At 42.1% G+C, this 24,428-nt stretch overlaps 2 protein-coding genes across 15 annotated transcripts; one reads left to right on the plus strand and one right to left on the minus strand.

Annotated features, from left to right (window-relative positions):
• Positions 1 to 537: 537 nt before the first annotated feature.
• hnrnpk (heterogeneous nuclear ribonucleoprotein K) lies at positions 538 to 14,133 on the minus strand. 14 transcript variants are annotated; one of them, XM_068702888.1, is made up of 17 exons: positions 14,080 to 14,133; positions 13,039 to 13,112; positions 12,748 to 12,808; positions 12,512 to 12,609; positions 11,678 to 11,734; positions 10,688 to 10,731; positions 9,090 to 9,162; positions 8,463 to 8,576; positions 7,932 to 8,060; positions 7,247 to 7,578; positions 6,445 to 6,492; positions 4,578 to 4,617; positions 3,775 to 3,790; positions 3,277 to 3,311; positions 3,067 to 3,147; positions 2,532 to 2,701; positions 538 to 1,431 (listed from the first exon to the last, which is right to left on the minus strand). In XM_068702888.1, exons 3-17 carry the CDS (start codon positions 12,803 to 12,805, stop codon positions 1,401 to 1,403), a joined length of 1,326 nt encoding a protein of 441 aa, XP_068558989.1. In that variant the 5' UTR covers positions 12,806 to 12,808; positions 13,039 to 13,112; positions 14,080 to 14,133; the 3' UTR covers positions 538 to 1,400. The 14 variants fall into 14 exon arrangements, with proteins under 14 accessions (XP_068558989.1, XP_068558988.1, XP_068558994.1 ...); XM_068702887.1 differs by having other exon boundaries at positions 12,748 to 12,811; XM_068702893.1 differs by having other exon boundaries at positions 8,463 to 8,570; positions 12,748 to 12,923.
• A 139-nt stretch (positions 14,134 to 14,272) lies between these two features.
• rmi1 (RMI1, RecQ mediated genome instability 1, homolog (S. cerevisiae)) lies at positions 14,273 to 22,413 on the plus strand. Its single transcript, XM_068704144.1, has 9 exons — positions 14,273 to 14,521; positions 14,628 to 15,183; positions 16,315 to 16,425; positions 17,256 to 17,405; positions 18,438 to 18,508; positions 18,820 to 18,943; positions 19,456 to 19,534; positions 19,684 to 19,870; positions 20,477 to 22,413. The coding sequence occupies exons 2-9, from the start codon at positions 15,022 to 15,024 to the stop codon at positions 21,669 to 21,671; spliced, it is 2,079 nt and encodes a 692-aa protein (XP_068560245.1). The 5' UTR covers positions 14,273 to 14,521; positions 14,628 to 15,021; the 3' UTR covers positions 21,672 to 22,413.
• The last annotated feature ends 2,015 nt before the right edge of the window (positions 22,414 to 24,428 follow it).

Raw genomic sequence — 24,428 nt, forward strand, 5'->3', positions numbered from 1 at the left:
TGTGTATATATATATTTTTTTTTTTTAAATATAGATAGATCTCTATCTATATAAAAATATAAACGTTTTATATAAATGATGATATAGAAACGTGCTGGGCCAGTTAAAACCTGGGTACAGAGGTACAATATATCCTGTAACCACCCAATTAATAAACTGATGTAATTTTTAAAGCAAAATTATCACAAAAAATGTGCAGAGTCCAGCTTCTTTAATGTGAAGATGTGCTGCTTTTCTTGGTCGTATATAATAAATAATATTTTGGGGGTTTGTACATAATTTGCAAATTTTATCATGGGCTTTTTGCGGATATTTTCACCATTTTCTGGCATTGAAGACAAACATAACTCACTTGGTCCAGAAAACAATCTACAGATTAACAGATGATTCTGGATAGTTGTGACTTTATATGTAACATGCATGGACAGGCAGCTGGACTGCTGCCTAAACAATCACATTAGCTTTTAGTCCAGATACCATCTGTGCACAGAAAACGGATCCACCTGCAAAGATTTTGCAATTAAAAATGCAAATTGGTTCAGTAAAAAGTGGCACCATCTTTATTCATTTTACAATTTGACAATGTGAAGTCTACAGCATGGAGAGCAAACAAGTGTAGAGCACAGGAAATTGCAGGGACAAAATAGATGAGTTCAATATCATTTGTCAAAACTCGAATAAAATGTCAAAACAAATGTCTAGCTACACATTTCCATTTGTGAAGAGGTACTCACATTATTCAAATTTATTTCATCACACAACTACCATGGATATTCTTACAAATTCTTCTGTATCTGGTTTGAACAAGCGTCCTAACTTAAACATCCCCAAATCCATTCTGAAGGGTGAAATTTCCCACATCTCTAAAATAAAAACAAACGGTTCAAAATTAAAAGAATTGTATCTTACATTCTGCATGTTGCACAGAGTGGTAATGTGCTACAAATGTGTGTGAAGGGACCGATATAGACAAGCGAAAGCACACCCAACCCAAGCGCGTGCGCACACACACACATGCACACACACACGACAGATTTAAACCGGAGACACAAGCATACACATACAAGTCATAAAAATCAAAACCATCAAAAAATGAAGGTTATGTTTATTTTTGTCTGTCAGGAGACTGAAGAATAGTTTGATAGATGTGTTAAAAAACAAAAAAGTAAAGTGTATGCGATAAACTAATGGACCACACTCTTAAAATGCGGAACATCTACATTTTCTTTTATGCACAGGAATGTTGGACATATGTTTCATTAAAAAATACAAAAATAAATTCAAAAAAGACACCCACAATCCAGAATAATAGTCTGAAGGGGATGTGTTGGAAAGGGGCAGAAAGGTTGGGGGGGGGGGGGGGGGCAATCTGAGTCTGCTTCAATCTGAGTCTCCTGGGTCTACAGCAAATGACCAGAGTACTGCTTCACACTGAAATAAAAAGAGTGGAAAAATAAATAAAATACACAAGAGGAAAATTGCAATTCACAAGTCAATGATAGTGTAAATATATAGCTATGCAACTGTAGCAGGATGAACTCTTGTGAAACGGGGGGCAGAGCAGGAAGGGAGAGACAGAGAGCGGGAAAGACAGACAGGCAGAGAGAGAGTACGACCGAGGGGGGGGGGGGGGGGACGTGAAATAAATGGCCGACTGAGAGCGAGGAAGAGGAGGAAAAAGAGGGGTGTGGTTAGTCCTTGTGTCCAAGCAGGTGCAGCACACTGAAGAGGAAGGGGAGGGAGGAAGAGGGAGGCAGGGTTAGTTACCATGGCAACACTACACTACAGCCGTATTAGCATTCGTGGCTAAGCTCGGATAGCATCAACAAGGAAGTAGTGTGCATTATACATGCCTACTGGTTGCCAAGGGAGACAGAAGAGGAGGAGCCTGTGCTATTTGGCAGACTGTGATTTGTTGTCGGTTGATCTAACTAAAAACAACAAAATCACTAGTCTTCCACACAGCAGCAGCCAGGGGAGAATCAATCCACTCCCTGCTTCACACTGAAACGGCTTGGATGGCAAAGAGACATTCTGCTTTTTTTTTTTTTTTTACTTATACCAAATCATATTCAATGGACAAATATGACAGTCAAAGAAGCATGTCAATTACATTGACCCTTTTTAAAAAAGAAATGCTATTGACTTTGCTTACTCATTCACAGCCATTTCATGCAAGAGGAAGGTTTGTACTAGTTGCAGGTTGCATGGGGAAAAAGGAAGGGGGTTAGTGGAGAAGAGACAGCAGGCAACAGAAATACACAACCTAACAGCAAGTGGGTTAACTAGTAGTAAGATGCAATTTCAGAAAAATACATTTATAATCTTAAATAATCTGTATATATGTGTGGAACAAAGGGTTGAAAGAGGTAAGTATCAGTAGGTACTGCACTCTCTGAGATGGTTGCATTAACAAAGTTTTTACAGGAGCCTACATGACAATGTCAGAGGTTTTGAAAGGGTTCAACTCTATGCATACAAGCTAGTCGGTTTGATGAGCACAATTCCATGGAATTCATGTGAGAACTTACCTGTTCTGTAGAAGGTACTGGGCGTTCTGGATCTGATCCTGGGTGCCAGTAATGGTGATTATTCGGTCCTCGGAACCTTCCAGAGGCTCATCGATCTTGATGGAGGCTCCTGACTCGTGGCGGATCTGTTTGATCCGCTGGCCTCCCTTTCCAATGATGGAGCCAGCCAGCTGTCAGTGGGGTACAGAGAAGAGAATGAGAGGGAAGAAAAGACAAGCATGTAGAGAAATATTTTAAGCACTGGGAGTACATGTGAGAAGATTTATAAAAAAAAAAAAAAAAAAAAAAATGTAATATAGTATGTATGACATGCTCAAGAAAATATGAGTTCAAGCTGTTTAGGAAAAGATGAATAATACTACTTCTCAAAGGTTTGTCAGTTACACTGAAAGACTATTGAGTCCTTGTCTAGAGTGAGGTCAATGTGTGGGAGACGGTAATGATGGGTTTTTTGAGACGAGGGTATAGTGGGTGAGGTACACCGATTTGTCTTTGGTGTGCCAGTTTGTATGTTATGTTGCTGTCATTTACTCACATCTTTAGGGATCGTCACTTGTGTGGTAATGACAGGGCCACCCATGTCATTGTAGGAGCCACGTCCGCCTGTTGGAGGACGACCAAAACATACAGGGAAGAGAGAGAAAGTAAGTAGAGCACCTGAAATCAATCCCCGGCTGCCAGCATCATCACACACAGCTCAGCAAAAAAAACCTTTCATTGTGATGGTTAGAAGGTGTAAAAACTCACCTGACTGGTAGCTATCCCAGGAGGAAGTGTTGTCTGAGCAGGAGAGAAAGCAAGAAAACTCAATATTAACATTAAGTCTGTAACATTTATAAACAAATCGCCCGTTTAAATACTAAACTCAAACATGCGACTCATCATACAAGCCTTTTAATTATCTGTGTGTCATTTTAAACATTTGCTGTAAACTAAGATTATTCAAAGAGACAATTCATTGTACCTGTAAGTAAAATGTCATTCCACTAGAGTTTCAATGCAAAGCACAATATTGTTGCAAACCAATAGCCCCAGCACCTGAATATGAGCCGTGATGTCCTTCTAGCCACGTTGACACTGTACACATTTAGTCACATTGTCTATGAACAACACATTCAGACTACATGCTACACTACAGCCTGCTGAGGAGAACACTGAAGGCTCACCACCAACACTAACTGACAGCCTTGAAACCACATTCATATAATGACACAGGGAAAAACAACAGAGGCTTAGTACTCACCATATCCTCCTCCACTCTGTAAGAAGCAAATAGAAACACAAACGGGTTACATACGGTACAGTGGATTCTTTCATCTTTCTACACATCCCAGATGAATGGACAGAGGGTTGTAAGCACAGATGTATGATGATGATGCAGCAGCTTCGTCCACAGAGTAGACTCGACTAAAAACCACCCCGTTTTCATCCATAAGCTAGACTCCTCCTCCTTCCCTCCCTCCCTCCCTCCATCCCCCCTTCCCTTCTCTCCTTGCATCTCCATCAGCCCCCATTTTCACCTGCTATTCAACTGCTGCTGTCACCAGGGCAACAGGCAATTCAAAAAGCTGTTGCTGAGCAACGGCAGGCAGTATCCTGCTAGCTCTCAGAGAGAGCGAGAGAGGGAGAGAGAGAGACCTTCCAGTCTGTCAACAAAGCGTTATTATTGCCTAGCAACCAACCATGGCCACCCCCACCCTCCCCACCCCCAACATCCTCCCCGTCTTTGCAGGAGAAACCGGCTGGCCATGAAAAATACACAGTAAGAGGGCAATTATAGCTGATTTTTTATGGGGTATCTCCGACTGTGGTGATTATGGTTATTTGGTGGCTTACAGCATGCAAAAACTATCCTGAATGTGTGGCCAGGGCTCAGATGAGTGTGTGCACATGAGCATGAGGGACCAGCTACAGTTGTATTGTCAATAAACTCTATTATCATTACAGCACAATGGACAATCACAGCATATTGCCTGGTGCTGGGACCAACCAGTGTGCAAGCCTGAGAACACTGGCACCCAAGAGCTGCATGCAAGGGTCACTAACCATGTTATCGCTGTAGCGATCCGGTCTGCCTCTTCTGTCACTGGTGATGAAATGATTGGGGGGGGGGGGGGGGGGGGGAGGGAGAGAGAGAGAGAGAGAGAGAGAGAGAGAGAGAGAGAGAGAGAGAGAGAGAGAGAGAGAGAGAGAGAGAGAGAGAGAGAGAGAGAGAGAGAGAGAGAGAGAGAGAGAATGGGGCGGACAGAAAAATAAAATGCTCAGAAATTATTTTTTTTGACAACATTCCAAAGGAAATTTGTGGTCTAGGTCAAACTGCACACACGCTGAGCAAGATTACAGTATAAACACATTTCCTCTCAGCCATCTTCCCACACAGTAACAGGAACAGCTCTGACAGTGTTATGGTGAGAGAAGTGACAGGTGGTGGTGATGATGATGATCAGAGCCATGGGCTGCTGATTTTTCCCCCCAAAACTGAGCTCAAATAAAGGAATTTGCTGAAGAAATGTGTTTGGCTTTATCTGGTACTCTTGCTGTTCCTGGATGTTACCTTCATGTGAAACTACAGCCTGTACATCACTTCATACGGCTTGTTGCTTTAGCTATATAAACTCATTATCATTAAGTGTCTTACAAGAATGACCTCACATTTTTCTACAAACCATATCAGCCATATTTATATCCGTTTGATTTTCTTTTCTCTAGAAGTGGACAGCTGACACCAGGTCATGACAGCATCATTCTGGTTTTGGGTAGTGCAGAGCTTCCCATTTTACGTGTAAAAGTCTGCCAGAATGTTGCATTCAAATGCAACAGTACATCTCAAAAACGGACTCCTCCAATTACAAGTCAGCATGCCGTTTTGCAGGGCACTCAAGTGACGAAAGTCAGCTTCACATCAGCACATGACCATCATATACACCACCACAACTACGTCCTCTCAACCTGGGGAAAACTGGGAGTGAATAGCAGATTGGATATTAACACAGGAAAGATGTGGTTGTACAACATTAGTGCAGTTCCCTACAAAGTGGGACAGGTGAATTGGGATCAGGGTAAAGGAGTGAAGCCGCATTCACACCAAATCGGGCATTGCAGCGAAACCGGCAGTCCTCTTATTCATTTGAATGTGGGAAGTGCGTTTAATCTGTGGCGGTGGGGACGTTGAAAAAACAAATGCAAAGGCTCGAACCAAAAAGTTAAAAGGAGAATAAACATTCGGAGAAACGCAAACAGACGTCACGCTGCAGTGACTAAACACGTAACCGGTGATCCAGAGCTTTACAGCCTCGCCACGAGGGAACAAAGGAAATAATTGTTGTGCGGCCAATTGGTGTTAATGGGCAATAAATAAGTGACACTCTCATATCGACGCACAACCATGTACTAATCACTGCAATGCATGATTTGGTGTGAATGCAGCCTTATGCTGGCTAGGGAACTACAGGCAAATGGACAGTAGAGCAATGGATGTTTGTAAGGCAGTCATTAGTGTTAAGAATTAGAGATGACAAGAAGGCCAAAGTGTTATTTTCTCAAGAGTTATGAGAGCAAGTAGATAACCAGGCATATTCAACAAAATGCAACAATAAAGTATTAACGCAGGAAAATATGGGATGTGTAGGAATACCTCAACACACACAACTTCATTTTAATTTAAGTTTTTTCCAATGGAAATTATGCTGAACACTAGTAAATGATCCTCACTAAGACCAAAGGATAAAATGGCACCGTACAATTAGGAAGCACCACCCAATGGTATTAATGAGGACTCTTTGCTTCATTGAATTGCCTTTACAGAACACCTTCCTATATTGTAGGTACAAAATGACAGAACATCAAAATATCAAAGTATCCCTGTTGGGGTAAGTTAGGAGGTTTGGGCAAAGGTTTGGGGACAGAAACTTACTTGGACCTGTCCTCTGAGCCACGGTACGAGTCATAGTAACGATCTTCTCTGTGGGCAAGATGGAGATGGGAAAAAGACACACAAACACACCCAGACATACAGTGATGAGCACATACAATTTATGGAATGATAACCGTGAATACAAATGTTTCCAGAGGGACGCATAGTGCGACACTGGACTACATGCAGAATACTGTACTCAGTTTAACCTCTGAATTACACAATGTAAAGCAAGTTGAGCAAGTGAGCCTGACTCGAAACTAAGCCCCTGAGGAGGGATTAAGCTTTGTGTATGCAGATGCAGAAGGAAACAAGTGCTCTAGAATGTATGTGGGAAATATCAAACACTTACAACTCAAGAGGTTAACAGGAGTAAAAAGACTCAACTTCAAACTGATGAGTAGGATCATGAAGTCACTTCAGTGTTCAGTAAAACAAAGAATGTGTACAAGATATTGTATCTGTATTAGTCATAGACAACATGCCCACTTTAACGTAAGGCTTATATTTTAGGAAAACTACATAGACACAAGCACTAACAAATAGGGCTATACACAATCAGGGATCGGCGACTATAACGCATTAATGCAAATCCCGACTGCATATTTAATTTTTTTTTTTTTGGGGGGGGGGGGGGGGGGGGATCCGTACAGATCACTGATCAGCTAGGGTCCGTTACACCTCTACTTACAAACTCAATTAAGTGTCCACGCCTTTGCAGGACAGAAAAGAAAAAAAGCAAAGTAGGCGAGCGACAGAGAAAAGAGCACCAGACGGTAGATCCTCTGTGATCGTGTCTTACCCTCCTCTGTGTGGGTGTCCCATGGACATGCTGCGTCCACGCCCGCTCCCCCTGCCAACCCTACTCGGGTGGGGTGGAGGAGGACCTCGGCGGGGGCTTATCTCATCGTAATCACGGCGAGAAGGAGGCATGGGTCCCCGCCCCCCTCTGCTAGAGGGCATTCGTTCAAACCCACGGTCTCCACCGCTGGACCTGCCCCCACGCATGGGGAACCCTCCCATAAGCCTGCGACCTCCTCCCCTCTCTTCAAACATTACGGTGAAACCACCATACTCATACGTTTCGTCGTAGAAGTTAGGGTCGTAGGGCTGTGCACGGCCCTTTATGGGAGCCTAAACAAGGGGGACAGAAGGGAGATCAACTGACCTGCTCAAATACATTTGAAATGCAGTTTACAAGAATACAGGTGTGGTGGGAGAACATTTGCAACTATTAACAACAATATTATGTTCCTGAAATAAAACTAAAAGGGGCATTAAATGTTTTGATGCATCTCTAGCAAAAATCTGCTGGAGTTTGACATGCTGTTGATACTTGATTGTCCTCCACTATGCAACATTTTATATTTCCAACAATCAATGTAATGTCAATCAGACAAAGGATTCAAACTGTTGCATTTCTTCAATGCATTATACTCGCCAATCACAAAAAAAAGGGCCTCTGGACCACTTTAAAAGATACTCACCTCAGCGATGAGCTCCAGCATAGTCTTGATACACTCGACCACTCGCTCAGTTTTACCGCCGACCAGCACCACACGGTCTGTCGACTGAGGACAGCACTCCTGAAACAGCTTGATGCTGGTCTTTGTGTTCTGGAGACACAGATACAGGCACACATGAGGATCACAGCAAGAGATCTAAATGATACAGCAGCTGGTTCCACTTAGATTACAGTTCACACATCAAATCACGACTGTCATTTTATGGGTATATTTTCACATCTTTGAGGTACATGAAGTATTCTAGGACATAAAAGATTGAGCCAGAGGAAAATAACAGTTAGGAAATAAGCACAAACAATCACTCCCCGTCATACCTCCAGCTGGGTTTAATCCAGTCATTTCATGAAGAGTATTCTTGTTACAACTGAAAGACTGGCAGCAACAGAAGGCTGTGTGAGAATCCATGTTGTACATTACTCACACAAGTCAGTCTGTAAACTGCTTTGCAACTGATTTAGTTGCAAAAAACGGATCCACATCACATTAACATACCTCTCTGAGCTCCTTGATCTTAGCTCCCTTCACTCCAATGATTGAGCCAGCCAGGCTCTGGTGGATCAGGAGGCGCAGCTCACAGTCAAAATCCATACCATTGTACTGCTGGTACTGAGCAAAACATGTCGCATGTTAGTACTTCGGCACGGTCTATTTAGTTCTCTGAAAGTCTCAAATCTGCCCAAGACTTGGGTTTATTTTTAATTCTAGCAATATCATGCACCTAATAGATACAAAATAGCAAGTTAATGTAGAGGGTATAGAGAAGTCAGTCAGAACATATTACCATACTTAAAATTATTTCCCACCAAGTGATTGCAGGTACAGGCACATGGCAACAGTCTTATAAAAAGCCTCAAAAGGGAGCGCAGACACAAGCAAACATGTTTTGAATAAGTCCAGTTCAATTAAGCCAATTAAAGCACTTATTTGCAGGTGCAAACAATACCAGAAGTGCACAAAACTCTAATACAAATTTAAGTAGAAAGCATCTTGGATACACAAAGGACATTTACAACACATAGCTTGGTGATAACTACTTTCACTTTTAAATAAATGGTTAAGTTCATTGGCTTGAAAAGGATTTCACATGAAGAGAAGAAACCAAGTGCAACAAGTCCTCACCTCTTCCAATGTTGGGATGATCTTCAGCAGGATTTCTCCAACTGTCTCGATGTCGGCACTGATGCTCAGGATGCTTCATAATTCACAAAGATGATGGTGTTGGGGTAGCCAGTAAGACATCCCAGGGGGAGGGAACAACATTTGAGATTAGAGAACTCATAACATCCCCTTTCATGCCATTAAAAAAAAAAAAAAAAAAAAAACCACACCCCATTTAACCAACTCACTACTGAAACTAACACAGCCATATGAACTGTTGAGATCCAGTGTTTTCTAAACTTGGTCATGGTCACTGATAATTCACCACTTTAAGTGGAAAAACTGGTACCCAAATATGCAATGAAAGAAAACAGTTATTTATCCAGAGAAAGGAAGAAAAGAGACAAAATAAAAAAGGACCCAAAGAAAAGTGACTGCATTTGGTGACCACTGAAGGGGCGAGACAGGGGAGGGGGAGGGGGAGGGGGAGGGGGGGTAAGTCTGAGGAGGATCTGGCAGGAATAAGCACCAAAGGTGCCAAAGAGAACTCTATAGTCCTAAAGCATAGCTGGGTGGATGCACACCACAAAGCCTTCAAAGTGCCTAACACAACGTTGAAAGATTAGGGACGACTGAGAGAACCAATGGCTCCTCTCTCATATTTTTAAATCACGTTTATCAAAGCATCCCGTCTTTAAATAATAGCCTGGATACAAATTTTGATGCCTCATTTTGGTCAACGATAATATATAGAATATTGTTGTCTGCACCCACCTAGTTAAACAATAAAATAAACAATGAATTTACTGATCAAGATAACTTAAGCACAGTTTGTACATGGAAGTAGAATGGTAGACAACTGAGGGAGAGCAACAGAGCAGATTATACCATGGAAAATTAGGGTTGCCACCACTATTTAAGGGGATGGGAGAAGCAATAAATGTAACACCAAAGAATGCATGGATGAGTGGGACAGAGAGAGATAATCTGTACGTTCAATAGCTCCAGTAGTCAATAAAGTTCAGATGAAGTAGAAGACGGGAAAGGAAAAACACATACAGACACAACACTTGAATCCTAGCTTGCCTTTTGCGTTTCAGAATGAAAGGACAATCACGGGTCTATCAGTACAATTATAGCATCTCAAGGAAAGAATGGGATGGTGCGAGAAGCAGGTGAGCTTATGAAAGTAACGGGGAAAAAAAACAAGAACACCAGTATATCCACTCTGAGGGGGGAGGGAGGTGAAAACGCAAAGATAGTGGAGGGTAATCATCAGCAAAAACATAATAAAAAAAACAGATATATTGCACAGATTAAAGCAAAGATTTAAAAAGACAGTGGCAGATTGTGGAAAAACCCTGACAACACCATCCTAAGTTTCTCTTAATGTTGACGTGACTTTAAAAATGGCATAGAAAAAGGATCTCGACATGGCTTTTACAGGCAGATTTGGACATGAACGCATTTAGGCATTTTGACTCAGGCTAAAATACTAAGAGAACAGGTAGGTTAAAATACAGTGACTTGACAGAGGCAGGATGACTATTTATTATTCATCTCTTTTTGTTTGTTTGACCTGTAGTCAGGCAGTGAGAGGGAGGAGCTTAGGGACATACCGCTCAGGCCCACTGCTGTCTGGGACTGACACACTGGCATTGAACTGGGCGTGGCATGGGCAGGGGCCAGGGCCATTCGAGCACAGATGTCAATCAAGTAAGGCGCCCATTTAGGGACAGGGCACGATTATGGACAGGGCCAACCAGGGTGTCAGGTGGGCGGGCGCAGGAGGGGCCATCCAGAACATGGGCAACAGAGGAGGAAGTGGGCAAAAGTCAACAGTAAAATAATAAACAAGGGAGAGGGAAGAGGGAAGAGGAATACATTTTTAATATACAGGCTCTACACTGTTCAAACGTGACTTTAATTTGATTCTCTCAGAGATAGGTTTGTCAAAGAGAGAAAAGGAGAAAATGTGACATTGGAAAATGGGTGATGGCATATCAAGAACATGATAAGTTCAATGTTGGGGAATAGACCAGAGACAGTGAGAGAGGGGGTAGAGCAAATTGTGGAGGGCTAGAGAAAGAGGCAATGACATTGAAAAATTAAATATTAGTCAGGTTGCCTTATTAGCTGGCGTTTCAGGTGACCTCATGAACACCGCACTGTGCCAATAAATTTAGATTAACAAGAGCATCAGTGTTGCCACAACAGCATTGTTAAAATAAATTATCAAGATGGAGAAACAAACTGACATGAAATTGGACTTTTTGTGCCAGGGGCCAGTTTAGCTGAGGTAATCACATGATTATCATATGAGAATAAAGAGGTAAAATCAACCCGAAATGGTTTGTCAGACGTTTTCATGAACAGGGCTAATATCAATACAGACACTCGCTAACCACACCCCATATTAATACAGAAGAAAATATTGCCAATTACCAAAGCAAGTTTGTAAACAGTTATCAACGGTAAATGACTGTCAAAAAAATATAACTGCTGTTCTATAGAGGGGCTGGGTATGTTGGGAGGCTGAACACCAGTGAAGGGTAAAATAAATAATACAAAATAAAAATTCTGAGTGTATATGTATAAGATGTACTCACGTCTGTACGGAGGGCTTTGATGTTTTTGCCACCCTTCCCAATCACAGCTCCTGCATTCTGAAAATACAGAGCACACTTAACTTATAGCTTTATTGCAGCAGTGAGTCAAAGAGGACAAGAGAGGACGCAAAAAAAGGTTAACATCTTCCCCCCCAATGTTGATAACAATTGGAAAAATGTTGGATAGATCGATTCCATTGCTTTCCAATTTTTGTGAGATAGCTTTTCAAAGGAATTCACCCCTATGTTTCTTATGATTCATGGCATAACTGTGTTATACTGCACTAAAGACATTTTTGTTCTCTCTACTTCTAGCCATGATTACACTGTTTCCATAGAGGTGCAAGACTTCTATGTTGCAGCAAAAAACAAGTCCACAGTGAATTAAAAAAAAAAGAAGGTAAAACCGCATAGTGTGAAAAGATTTGAACCTTTAAGTCAAGTGTTTCTATGTCACAGTGCCTGAGTAGCATGGACATTCCATTAGCTGGTTCATTCTGATTCACCCAGGTCTCAAACTCACAACACTAGACACCAAGGGAAAAATCTCTTTGCGTAAATCTGAGATTTACCATCTACAATGACATAAAAATGTTATAATATGTTGTCATAAACATTTAAACTTTATTTAGCAAGAATTTGCAGTAGCACAACGTCTGTACGACTACCTCTAATAATAGGGTATAAATAAATAAAAAATAAAAAGATAGAGATGTCATTAGGGCAACAACTAAAAATATGAAAAATGGATGGAGTACAACAAATCTGGAGTCTTACTGAAGGGCTGCACAAAACAGTGAAAAACATTGTGAGATGAAAGGGAAACTGATTTACTTTGCTCTGCAGGAGGATGCGAAGCTCAACCATCTCGTCTGAGTTCCTGGAGCGCTTGAATGATTTCTGGTCATCTGCATCCTCAGCAGGACGCTTACCTGGCATAGGGAGATAAAAACACACACATTGCATACACAACCCTCCACTAGATAAAATAAAATAAAAATATGAAAGACCAATAAACTGGTACATTCTGACAACATAACCGAAAACGTAAAAAAAACTAGGTTTTATACCGTTTGTCTCTGTGTTACCGAATGAAGTATCGTCTTGCTGTTCAATTTCTGTCTCCATGGTCTTCTGAGAGTGAAGGAGACGGGATGGGCAGCACGGTCCGGGGAATAGGCGGCGGCAGCAGCAGCAGCAGTAGGGAGAGAGAAGCAGAAAATTGGCCCCCGTGAGCTGTGGAGGTCTGTCAGCATTGTGAAAAGGAGAAAAATAAATAAGTCAATTCAAGCTTTGTGCTGGAGATCCAGCTATTCAAGAGCCCGGGATGGGAGGAAAACTGGCAGAAAACCGGCACTCACCGATATTTATTACAGGGACAAGGGCGTGTTGATAGGCGGAACTAAATAAGCAAGAACCAAACAGCTGCTACGACCTGTCGGGGAGGGAGAGGCTAGTTGAAATACACTTTGACAAAAAGGCTCAGTGATAGCAAAGGCAACAATTATGATCGAATACATTTTATTCCATTCCCATGTAGAAGTGACCTTAAAATATATTTACGTTTACTAACGTTTCAAGTCAAATAGGTTCATGAACATCTATCCAGCGAGCATTAAAGACAATATTTACTATTTACAATAATCATAAAAATGTAGCTCATCAGTTATGGTATCGTGACATTAAGAAGATTGTTTGGGTGGAGAGCGAAGCAGGCATTTGCACTGTTTTGGAGAATCAGGAGCTGAGTCAATCAGCCAGTGATGAACGAACAATATTAACATTATATTAATGTTACGGTTAAACGTTTACGTTACCACTTAACGCAAACCTACTGCTATCTAAACCGGCAAAACACGACGGGTTCTCAGTTTTAAGCAATCTTACAACGTTAACTGAATAACGAAAGCCAGAATTTAAGCAACGATAGCGAACAGTTGTACTAAGTGTGCTAACTTAGCTAACGTTACCTGAGTTGCTAAATAGCCTGGGTTAGCTACGAGCTCCGTCGTGTAACATTAGGTTTGAACCAACGTTAGCTATTAAAACATGATCGCACGCCCTTTGCAATCACTGTACTAGTTACATAAGAGGCAAGACGTTTCGATGTGTCTGTGATCTAACGCGAGTGGGTTGATGAAACATGACTTATCGGTCAATACAAAGACCAGCCCGAACCACTCAAGCTAGCCACTAGCTAATTTCGCCATGTTGTAATCATTTCGGTGGGGCACAAGGGGAGCTAACGTTAGCCAGGCTAATTAGGCAGCGTTGCACCAGACACGAAATACGGAACAAATTAACTGCCAAAGACATATGTATTTGTACATTACCTGTGCACTGTAACTACATTAAGCTCAATGTGGCATAGAACAACTGGGAAATATCGTCAAAACACAAACCTGCAGTGCAACACCTCTCGCGTTTCCCTTCCTTCTCTACCGAACCTGGAAATGTACCCGTTTAGCTAAAGAGTGCTGATTGGTTGAACAGAGAGTACATCAAACAGGCGGGAGTAACCATTGGCTAGAAGAGACGTCAATCACAATAGCAGCGGCGTTTCCAAAATAACACTATAAACTCTATTTCCGGGTGCAGTTAGATCTGCAGGTTGCTCAAGTTATTCCTGTATTTAAGGTGTGATGATCTGAAAGGCTTATGTTACGTGGTGTCTGTCTAGGTACTTATATTTAACAGCTGCGGTTGTATGTAAAAGCCTCTGTAACGTTAAACATGTTGTATGGACTCAAAGCTAAGGCATAGTAGCACCAACGTTGGTCAACTTTGGCGCCTTAACTACTTCCCACTACACTTCGTGGAAGAGGCTGCCTCCATGACTCGCAGGTAACTTCTATATGAACTTGGACATACACATTGTTTTTATTGTTCTGTCGCTTGCCATCCCTGCCTGCATTTCTCACTCAATCTGTCCTCTCTCTCTCCTTCACAGCACCCAGACGTGACCACCCGCAGAGACAGAGGGCTTATCAAAGCTAATGTGACCACGGCAAAAATAATAGTTAACTAATCTCCCCGGTCGATAAATCACCACAAGATACAGAGAGTAGAATAGATGATCCCTTGACATAAAAACTCCCTTTAAGCCCTCAGTGATTGCATGGTGCTATGCAATGAATTAAATTAAATGTAACATTTGAACCACTACGTGTACACTGAAAACCGTAATTTACTAAATGTGTCATTGCTAATGTGTAATCCAGAGTAAAGCCATTACTGATGAATGTAGTTGAGTATGAATAACGGAACTGGCTTCATATAATAACAGATAACATTGGAGAAAATATCAGGAAGTGGCTTAAGTCAAATACGAACAAAGGCCAAGGATGGCCCCTGAGATCCAGGCAGTGGTACATGCTACCCAAGCCTGGCTGCAGTCCTCCTGGCACGTCCAGGTGCCCTTTGCCTGGCTGGAAGCCTGCGTGGAGTGGCTGCAGGAAGAAGCAGGAGGCGCAGGTCATCTGTCACAGCAGCAAATCAACCAACAGGTAGGCCGGATGTCTGGATGTGTCTGCGCAGCTGAATGCAACATGATCACAGTCTAGAGTGATGAGTGACTTGAAGAATGAGACTTGGGTGATGTGACAACAGGTGGTTGTATATGGAGGGGGACATTATTACTCTGTTTTAAGATGGTCTCTTGCATTGGATGTGAATGTCCTCTTGAGCCCTCTCCAGGCCATCCACTTACTCCTGGTTGATGACTGTTGACCCCTTCCCAGTTGAAGCTTTAACTGGTTTTGGTCTGGTGTTTACATTACAGCTGATTATGTCTGTTTCCAGTATTCACTCAGTCTTCAGTTTAAGGTCCTTGCCGCTTCACCAATATAGTGTTCCCCATCGCCGTGCGGAGCTGAAATAATTAGTCAATCAACAAAAAAAATGAATCTGCAATTTTCAAATATTGTTGACCGCTAAACAAACATGCAACACACAGAAAGCACAACTCATTGCAACTTTGAGCGGACAAGCATCAAAAGCGTGAGGCCGTGCACGGCTCCACTACTGCCAGCTGAGCAGAGGAAGATCATGCTACAGTGGGTAGTGATCGGCATAGGTGGGCGATTTGAGGAGTGAAAGAACACCTCCTGGTCTGACAAATCCTGGTTTCTGTTGCGACATGCTGATAGCAGGGCAATTCTTTTGTGTAAACAGCATGGATTCGTCCTGGTGTTAGCTGTACCAGCTGGTGGCGGCGTCATGTGGGGTATGTTTTCCTCCAATCATTTGTACGCCACAGTGTACTTAAATGTCGTTGAACAGCTGCATCCCTCCGTGGCCAAAGTCTATCTCGTCTTCTAACGCTCCATTTTCCAAGGCACAGATCAACTCCTGTTGGTTTCAGGAACATGACGTGACATCAGTTCATTGAAGTGGCCGACATGGTCACTTGATCTCAACCAGGAAGTGCACTTGAACGATTATGGTTAGGATGTTCATATCATGAACAAGAGACCTACTGTTTATAATTTGATGGTTCATGGAAGTGAACGGAAGTAGTGAAGTACAAAAATCATGTCAGAGTGTCATAAAATAGATCTTACAGTGGGACATAAACTTGCTGTGAACGGTAACAGCTTAAACCCTCATGTGCCTCTCTGCATGACGTGACATTTTAGGCGCTGGACCAGTGGCTGTTGACGGACCTCAGGGACCTGAGCTGCCCTGTTCTCCCTGAAGGACTCTCTCAGGCCCAGAAGACTGAACTCAGCGGCACCTTCTGTGTCCAGGTACAGGCTTTACACTGTATTTTTCATCTCATATTAATTGTTGCATGTTATGTTAGGGACGATGCCCATTGATCAGTAGAAATGTATAAATTAGCCAGAGTTGGTCTAGAAGGCTAATAAAACCATGTTAGGTCTAAACAGCATGCCGAGAACAATATATGCAGCTGCAGGTGAGAAAGAGGGGAGCAAATACAAATATCCCCATAAATAAAAACACAAACAAAATCCTGTTACAGTGGAAATGGCAGTCCACATTGAGCAAAGAAATGAACAGAATATTTCCCCTTGTGTAACGTTGCTGTCAGGGTATAATGCGCTTATTGAAGTTTGTGTTTGTTGTTGTGTTGGATCTTAGAAATATGTGGTTAAAGGCATTTTTTGCTTAATAGTATAGCAGTCTAAATTATTCCCATTCACTTTATCATGATGCACAATACGGATTATGATTCAATAAAAAAAGAAATGCTCAACAAAATTGACTTAAACACACAACAAGAGTAGCTGTTGTGCATTTTGTGGGGAAAAGATGATTGGCGGACCATAGAATCCATATTATAACAAAGCACCACTAGATTTCAGCTCTCCATCGTATGGAAAATGGAAACTCAGCTGGAAACCTTGAGACGGAGTAATTACATGTGAATTGGTTCCAAGGTTCAAAGATGGGAGCCACAAGATAGCAAATAAGACTGGCAATTCAAGAAATTCTCTTGTACACAATGTATACATTGTTTTGTTATAAGACTGTAGTTTTTCATTTCACTAGTTTCTTTATAGAAATTCTTATGCAGGGAAAAGGCAACGTAATCAAAGGTCCCACTGTGTTCTAGGTTGACTCATTGCTGGACATCAGTCAGCCTGCGTATAGTCAGATGCAGAAGTGGAGGGGCTCAGATTGTGCCAACGACGAGGTGTCTGCTGTCACACAGTTCACCCAGAGGCCCTGGGAAGCCAGACCAAGCCGTATGCTACTATTGCAGGTCAGAGCCGTGTATGAAATACAGTAGGTATAAAAGAAATGTTGACAATTTTTATGTTGTATTTTGTAAAATAACGGCATTAACTGTACATGAACAGAATGTATGACGTAAGTCGTCGGCCTCTCAACTAAGACAACCTCATCGTTGTGATGACCAAGACCTCCCAGCCCTGAAACAAGGGTTTAGGAGCTGTATTATTATTATTATTATCATTATTATTATTATTGTGTTTGTAAAAAAAACTTTGTGATCACAATAGTCTGAAAGCAAAAATATCTTGCAACACTTTTAAGCATCTTAAATGAGCTGCGATTGACTAGAGTGTATTTGACATTATAAATACAGTGTTACACTATTTACCAGTGTGTACAATTCTACTCATTTAACTGTGCAACCATATTCTCTGAGCAGACTTTATCTTTATGTTTGGTTAGGGTAGAACAATGTAGAATTCTGCTTTTCTTCTAACTGAATCAAGAGTGGACAGGTACAATCAGTGGGAGCATATGAAAGAGTAAATTGCTGGAATATAAGGAGCAGACAGACTGTAATTTTCACCTTAAGTAATACACTTGTCACTGCTCTATGGTTTCTCAAGAATATTGCTGGCGTTGCTTAGAAACGTTGCAGTGGCTTTTTTTCTTTTTTCTTTCTACTGTTTCCGAGACCTGAAGTCTCACAGTTCTAGGAGTCACGGGATGCAAAGACCCACAGCAGCTTTACGTTCACTGACATACGGTCAAACGGCAGGTTAATAACGTGTTCGGATAAGCTTTTAGCAGCGACGCTGGTTTTGGGAAGTTTTACAGCGAAACAACCTACTGCTGAAAATGCATAGACTTTTTTTTTTTACGCCATTTGATCTTTGACTTCTAGAATTTCTAAGACATTTTCGAGAAACTGGTTCCGGCTAGGACAGCAATAATGTTTAACCCTCTGTGGTAATAGTTTGAGAATTTAAATCTGCAATCATTTTACAATGATTTCCCCGTTCAGCTGTTCCTGGTTAAATACTCTGTCTCTGTTGAACAGGTGACAGATGGAGTCCAGAGCTTGGAGGCCATGGAGTATCAGTCTGTCCCTGCACTCAGCACAGCTCTAAGGTGAACAATCAATCTGTTAAATATTTAACTGCGTTGTGGTGTATAACCACGTAAAGGGACGAACCGTGACTTTCTATGTCTTGCTTTATTTCCAGCAAATGTGTCTTTAATTTTAAAATTAAGAATATGTTATGTTACTATATAAAGGCAATGCTGTTATTTATTTATATGTTATCTTAGATTTTGTGTGGAAATGTCAAGAAATCCGAAATGAATAAACATGTTACTGCTACGTCACTGCCAGTTTGGTTTAACTGAAACTTTTGTACCATATTTTAAAAATGTTCATAGTTGACTCTTGTAACCCTCAGGCCTGGCGTGAAGCTGCAGCTGCATGGGCAGATGGTCTGCAGACTCGGGATGCTTCTGTTGAGGCCGTCCAACATCAAGGTCCTGGGTGGTGAAGTGGAGGACCTGGTGGAGAGGAATAACCAGGTACACTGTTGGTTTCTCCTGTCTATCATTACATTACATTTACATTACATTACGGTCATTTAGCAGACGCTTTTATCCAAAGCGACTTACAATTCAGTATCTATCTACACACCGTAGACGCAGCTACGGGAGACATTTTGGGGTTAAGTGTCTCGCTCAAGGACACATTGACGTGAGACTAGTAAAGCAGGAGCCGGAGATCGAACCGCCGACCCTGCCCTCCTCCGCCGGCCCTGCTCTCCACTTAGCCACAGTCACCAGCACATTTAAGCATATTGTGTTTTCTTAATTAGTTTTCTTCAAATTTGATGTGAATACTATTTGCTCCTAATCACTTTGTGATTCATTTTTTAAATTGAATACAACATTGAGAGTAAACCTAGTTGTTATGTGGCAGTTACCGTTTACAGCTTCTAAAGGAAGATAAATACAAAACCCCAGCTGTTGTGCAGCTGCAGTGTATTAAATGGAATATTGTGTACAGGTTCAGTGGTATATTTCTACTCTGACAGGGCAAGGTGCTGTGTCGGACGCTGGGACTTCCTGAGGAGCAGCAACAGGGGGGAGGGCCCCCCCCGGCACCACTACAAGGTATATCCAATTAATTTAAACAATTTAGATTTTATACAAAATAAGGCCGGTTTAAGAAGGAAAATGGGCCACCTTAATTCTTATGTTATGCTAGGCATTTTAGAATTGGACATAATCATGATGTTGTGCCTCGTTTGTTTTCTCTTCAGGAAACCAGGAAGTGGAGGACCTGGAGCTAGATGATGCAGAGTTGTTGGCCAGTCTGGAGGCCCAGGAGGTGGAAGGAGTTCAGGTGGGGCCTGTTCCAGACAGCGGCTACGGGACGCTCAGTGAGACCTCCACTCAGTCCTCGAGAAGCTCCTCTATAAGGAGCCTTGTCTCGACAGCCTCATCCAGGTGGGTGGTTAACATTGACATTTTGATGCTGGAACTCCTCGGTGTTCACCGCCGGGCAAATACACCTTGACATTTCGAATTTTAGCATAATGTTTGTCTTCAGAAAGAATCTCAGCATTTATCTTTCCTCTACTTTGGGATGCATTTACCACTTACTGACTCTACTTCCTATAGACGAACATATTTAATATATGATTTTTGTCCTCGTTGGCTTTGCTGTCTTTATCTCTGCAGTCCTGTGACCACCAATTTCCTGCACAGTCGGAAACAAATGAAACAAAATTGCCACATAATTTGATCATTTTGACTTGAACGACAAAGGCAGTTCACTACTTATGATTTAAAAACATCCTGTCTGGTGTCAAATTATTCTAAATTTACCAACTTCAGGCTTTACTCAAAGATAAGACTTAAACGTGTTGAGTAATGTCTGACTTATATCTTCATCCCCTTGTTTCTGTAGCTGTAGAATGTAGCGTAAAATGTTCCATAGTTGAATTTTTGGGGTATACCTCTGGCACATTGGGCCCAACGACATTGTTGAAAATACTTGCTGGTTTGAAACTATATTATTTCAGTCCAACATTTTTGGCGGGTCTCTTGCAGAAATGAAGCCTCCGCCCGCTCTTACAGAAGTGGTTTGGCCCAGAGCAACAGAGGTGGTTCAGTCCATGGTCATCGCCACCACAACGAACAAGAGGCCCCCGACCTCTCGATTCAACCGGAGATCTCGGATCACAACATGGAAGTCGAAGACTTTCCTGATGAGGACTTCGACAATCTTCCTCTGGATGAGTTGGACAGTCTGATTTTTCAACAGAGTGACAATGTTACCACGCAGTCTGTCAGCAGTCACAGAAGCACAACACAGAGCAGCGACAGAATAACGGGAAATCCTAACAGGGCAACGAACGCCCAAACTGCTCAGTTTGAGCAGCACACTTTGAATGGCTCTGGGTCACGGCTTGGTTCTAGCAATTCAAGATCCACCACACAGAAAAGAGACCATCAAGGCTGTGTTAAAGAAGCTACAGGGCAGGTTTTGTCCCCGGCAGCAGCTCTCCAGCCATCACATGAGTTAGGCTTTGTTACTAATGATGAGAGTGATTTCATGGATGACGATATGGACTGCCTTCTTGCAGAGGTAGAAACCGGTTGGACTGGACAGTCAAATCAGCTCCCTGTTCAACAAGGACCAAGTAGAGGCCGAGAGAGCGTTACCAACAAAACAGAAACAGAAAGGTTTTCATTTGAGAGCTCTCACGACACACCTCAGGGGAAAAATTATAACCCAAACAATGCAGCATTTGAATCTGTTAAAATAGACCGTCAGAGTGACGGCTCGGTCCCTGCCCTCACTCTGACATCTCCACCTTTCACATATCTGTGCCTGCTAGAGGAGATGACGTCCAAACCACAACCTCACGCCACAGAGATCCGAGTCAAAGCTTTCATTGTGACTCTCGTGGGGAAACTGAGCAGCAACGACGGCCTTTGGCGCATCTGCGCCACAATATCTGATGGAACCGGCTACCTGGACGTGGAGCTGTCCGATGATGTTTTGACGGGCCTGCTGGGCTTCTCGGTGGCGGGAAAGGCGGCTCTGAAGCGTGACCCGGCCCGGAGGGGTGAGCTGGACACCGGGATGAGGAGGTGTCAGGAAGAGCTGGTGGACATGTGCTGTGTTATGACTGTCATGCTTCAACCAGACGGCAGAAAAGCTGTGGTGACCAAGGCGGACCCCGTCAATGAGAAAGTATTCCAGGAGATGGAGCAGAGGCTGAGAGACGGGAGAAAATAGACAGAGGAGTGGTTGAGGGGAAGTGGGCGATAATGAGAAAATTACAGGCAGCGGAGGAGTATATTGCCTTTAAGCAGAGATGGAAAATTGCAAATATAAGCATCACCTAAAAAAAATTGTTTTTTTGGTGATCAACCTGCCCTTCTGCTTTAGATTTGGAGAGCAGAATGTGTGAACTGGATGTCTGATGATCAGCAGGCAGTGTGTTGCAATGCATCCCATCTGCTATATGTGAATGTGACATTCTGTCATTTGTCATAAGAGGATTTCATTCATCTATTCATAGAGCTATTTTCTGCTTGACATGCACTGCATCAAAAACAGATCTTTAATATCTACATTTTCGGTTATCAACATATAAGTTCAAACGTTTTAATGTCACGAAGCATGTAACATTAAAAACTATGTGAAGGGAAGAGTGCAGCATGTGAGATGAGAGAATGGAATCGGGGGAGAAAATAATTCATACTGTGATTGTTGTAATGAATTGCCAGCCTTTGCATTCATTCAAGACATCCATTACTTCTGACTGAAAAATTATTGAATATCCAAGGGCAGCGTGGGTCTTTAATAAACTCCGCCAGAGGAGACGAGAGGGAAGGGAGATAAAGGAGAGGCCATGATTTCCGATTATTTCTGTTCATCATAGAGCCTCATCTGTTTTTGTCTTTGATGAATAAACCCCAAATTAGATGCCTTGCCTGTATTTACTGTATATTGAAATAAAATTGTTCTGAAGGTTTTACAATTTCCCCTCACTCTTTGACTAATAGAACATGCTTGAAGTAAGAGCCCGCTGCTAATTTTATATTTCCATTTCTCCTTGTCAAATGAGTATTATATTCCCCAAGAATAGCTATAAAAACAATAACCGGACATAATGTCAGTGTTTCATTGACACTGACACTGTGGGGTAATCTCCGTCTCCGTCAGGTGACTGCCCGAAGGAAGCATAAGTCTAAAGCGAAGCACTCTGCTCACCAGCAGTCACTTTACGGTTCAAACCGGTCTTCCCGACCCGGCGGAGTTGGCAGCTCTATTGTGAGAAACGTGAAGTTAGCGAAACCAGAAGCCACAGTTACATGTATACCCGGGGCCAGATTGAGTCCTATTTAAAAGTACTGGCTAAAGATAATCGTAAATACAGTAAGATTGTTATTCACGTCGGCTCTCGGAGATCACTAAAGTTAAAGTGGAATCTGTGTGTACATACGTAAAAACCATGTCGGACTAGTTTTCTCTGGCCCCCTCCCGAATCCGACCATTGATGAAATGTATAGCCGCATGTCATCGTTCCACCGCTGGCTGTCGTGGTGGTGTCCAGCAAACAATGTGGGCTTCGTAGACAACTGGGAGACTTTCTGGGGAAAACCTGGTCTGCTTAGGAGTGACGGAATTCATCCCACTTTGGATGGAGCTGATCTCATTTCTGCAAATCTGAGCCAGTTTCTTTGTGGACCTAATCCATGACAATCCAGAGTTCAGACCAGGAAGCACAGCTGTAGTCTTACACACTTCTCTGATATTCCATTAGAGCAGTTACCCACCCAAAGCCATATGGTGACTGTGTCTGCCCCAAGGCCACTTAAATTAATTAAATTAAAAGTAAACAGTCGAGGATTTAAACAAAATAACCTTATCCAAATTAATACCAACGCAACAGTGCAACAAAATAGGATCAGGGTCTAGGGTCCAAAAGGTTAAATGTGGACTATATCAGATCTTTGTCATCTAGAGCTGTTTTAGTAAATTAGTTAATATCAGATAATCATATTGATTTATTTTGTCTCACTGAAACCTGGCTGTGTAATGAATATGTCAGCCTAAATGAATCCACTCCTCCAAGTCATATTAATACTCACATTCCTCGAGGCACCGGCCGAGGAGGTGGAGTAGCAGCCATCTTTGACTCTAGCTTATTATTAAACCTAAACTAGATTATGACTCATTTGAAAGCTTGATTCTTAGTCTTTCACACCCAACGTGGAAAACAATACAGCCAGTTATATTTGTTATAGTGTACCGGGCCCCAGGTCCATATTCTGAATTCCTATCGGAATTTTCTCAGTTTTTATCAAATCTAGTCCTTAAAACAGATAAAGTAATTCTTGTAGGTGACTTTAATGTCCATGTGGATGTCGAGAATAATAGCCTTAGTACTGCGTTTATCTTATTATTAGATTCGATTGGTTTCTGTCAGAGTGTACAGAAACCCACTCACTGTTTTAACCACACCCTCGACCTGGTTCTGACTTATGGCATTAGAATAGCAGACTTAATAGTCTTTCCACAGAACCCTCTTTTATCGGACCATTATCTAATAACTTTTGAATTCCTACTAACGGAGTGTGTGCCATTAAGCATAAGTTACTACACTAGATGTCTATCTGATGGTGCCGTAGCTCAATTTAAAGAAGCGATTCCGTCTGTATTTAACTCAGTACCATGCTTCAGTATAACAGAGGACTCCTGTGATAACTTTAGTCCGACCCAGATTGATCACCTTGTTGATAGTGCTACAAGCTTACTGAGAATGACATTAGACTTGATTGCTCCTCTAAAAAAGAAGATAGTAAAACAAAGGAGGTTCGCTCCATGGTATAACCCTTAAACATGCAAATTAAAGCAAACATCACGAAAACTTGAAAGAACATGGCGTTCTACTAACTTGGAAGAATCTCGGTTAGTCTGGCGAGACAGTCTTAAGATATATAAGAAGACCCTCCGTAATGCCAGAGCTGCCAATTACTCATAATT

This window comes from Cebidichthys violaceus, unplaced genomic scaffold (assembly GCF_023349555.1).
Source record: "Cebidichthys violaceus isolate CVI_PGR_0920_01 unplaced genomic scaffold, fCebVio1.0.p SCAF_9, whole genome shotgun sequence".
Taxonomy (NCBI): Eukaryota; Metazoa; Chordata; class Actinopteri; order Perciformes; family Stichaeidae; genus Cebidichthys; species Cebidichthys violaceus.

What these genes read in the sequence shown, in the direction of transcription:
- hnrnpk (XM_068702888.1), bottom strand. Translation starts at nt 12,805, where the DNA reads ATGGAGACAGAAATTGAACAGCAAGACGATACTTCATTCGGTAACACA. An exon ending in TGCTGGAGCTCATCGCTGAG is followed by an intron (nt 7,579 to 7,931) that starts GTGAGTATCTTT and finishes CCCCTTGTTTAG; the next exon opens with GCTCCCATAAAGGGCCGTGC. An exon ending in AAGTGACGATCCCTAAAGAT is followed by an intron (nt 2,702 to 3,066) that starts GTGAGTAAATGA and finishes CCCCACTGACAG; the next exon opens with CTGGCTGGCTCCATCATTGG.
- rmi1 (XM_068704144.1), top strand. Translation starts at nt 15,022, where the DNA reads ATGGCCCCTGAGATCCAGGCAGTGGTACATGCTACCCAAGCCTGGCTG. An exon ending in CCCCCCGGCACCACTACAAG is followed by an intron (nt 19,535 to 19,683) that starts GTATATCCAATT and finishes TTTTCTCTTCAG; the next exon opens with GAAACCAGGAAGTGGAGGAC. An exon ending in GTCTCGACAGCCTCATCCAG is followed by an intron (nt 19,871 to 20,476) that starts GTGGGTGGTTAA and finishes GGTCTCTTGCAG; the next exon opens with AAATGAAGCCTCCGCCCGCT.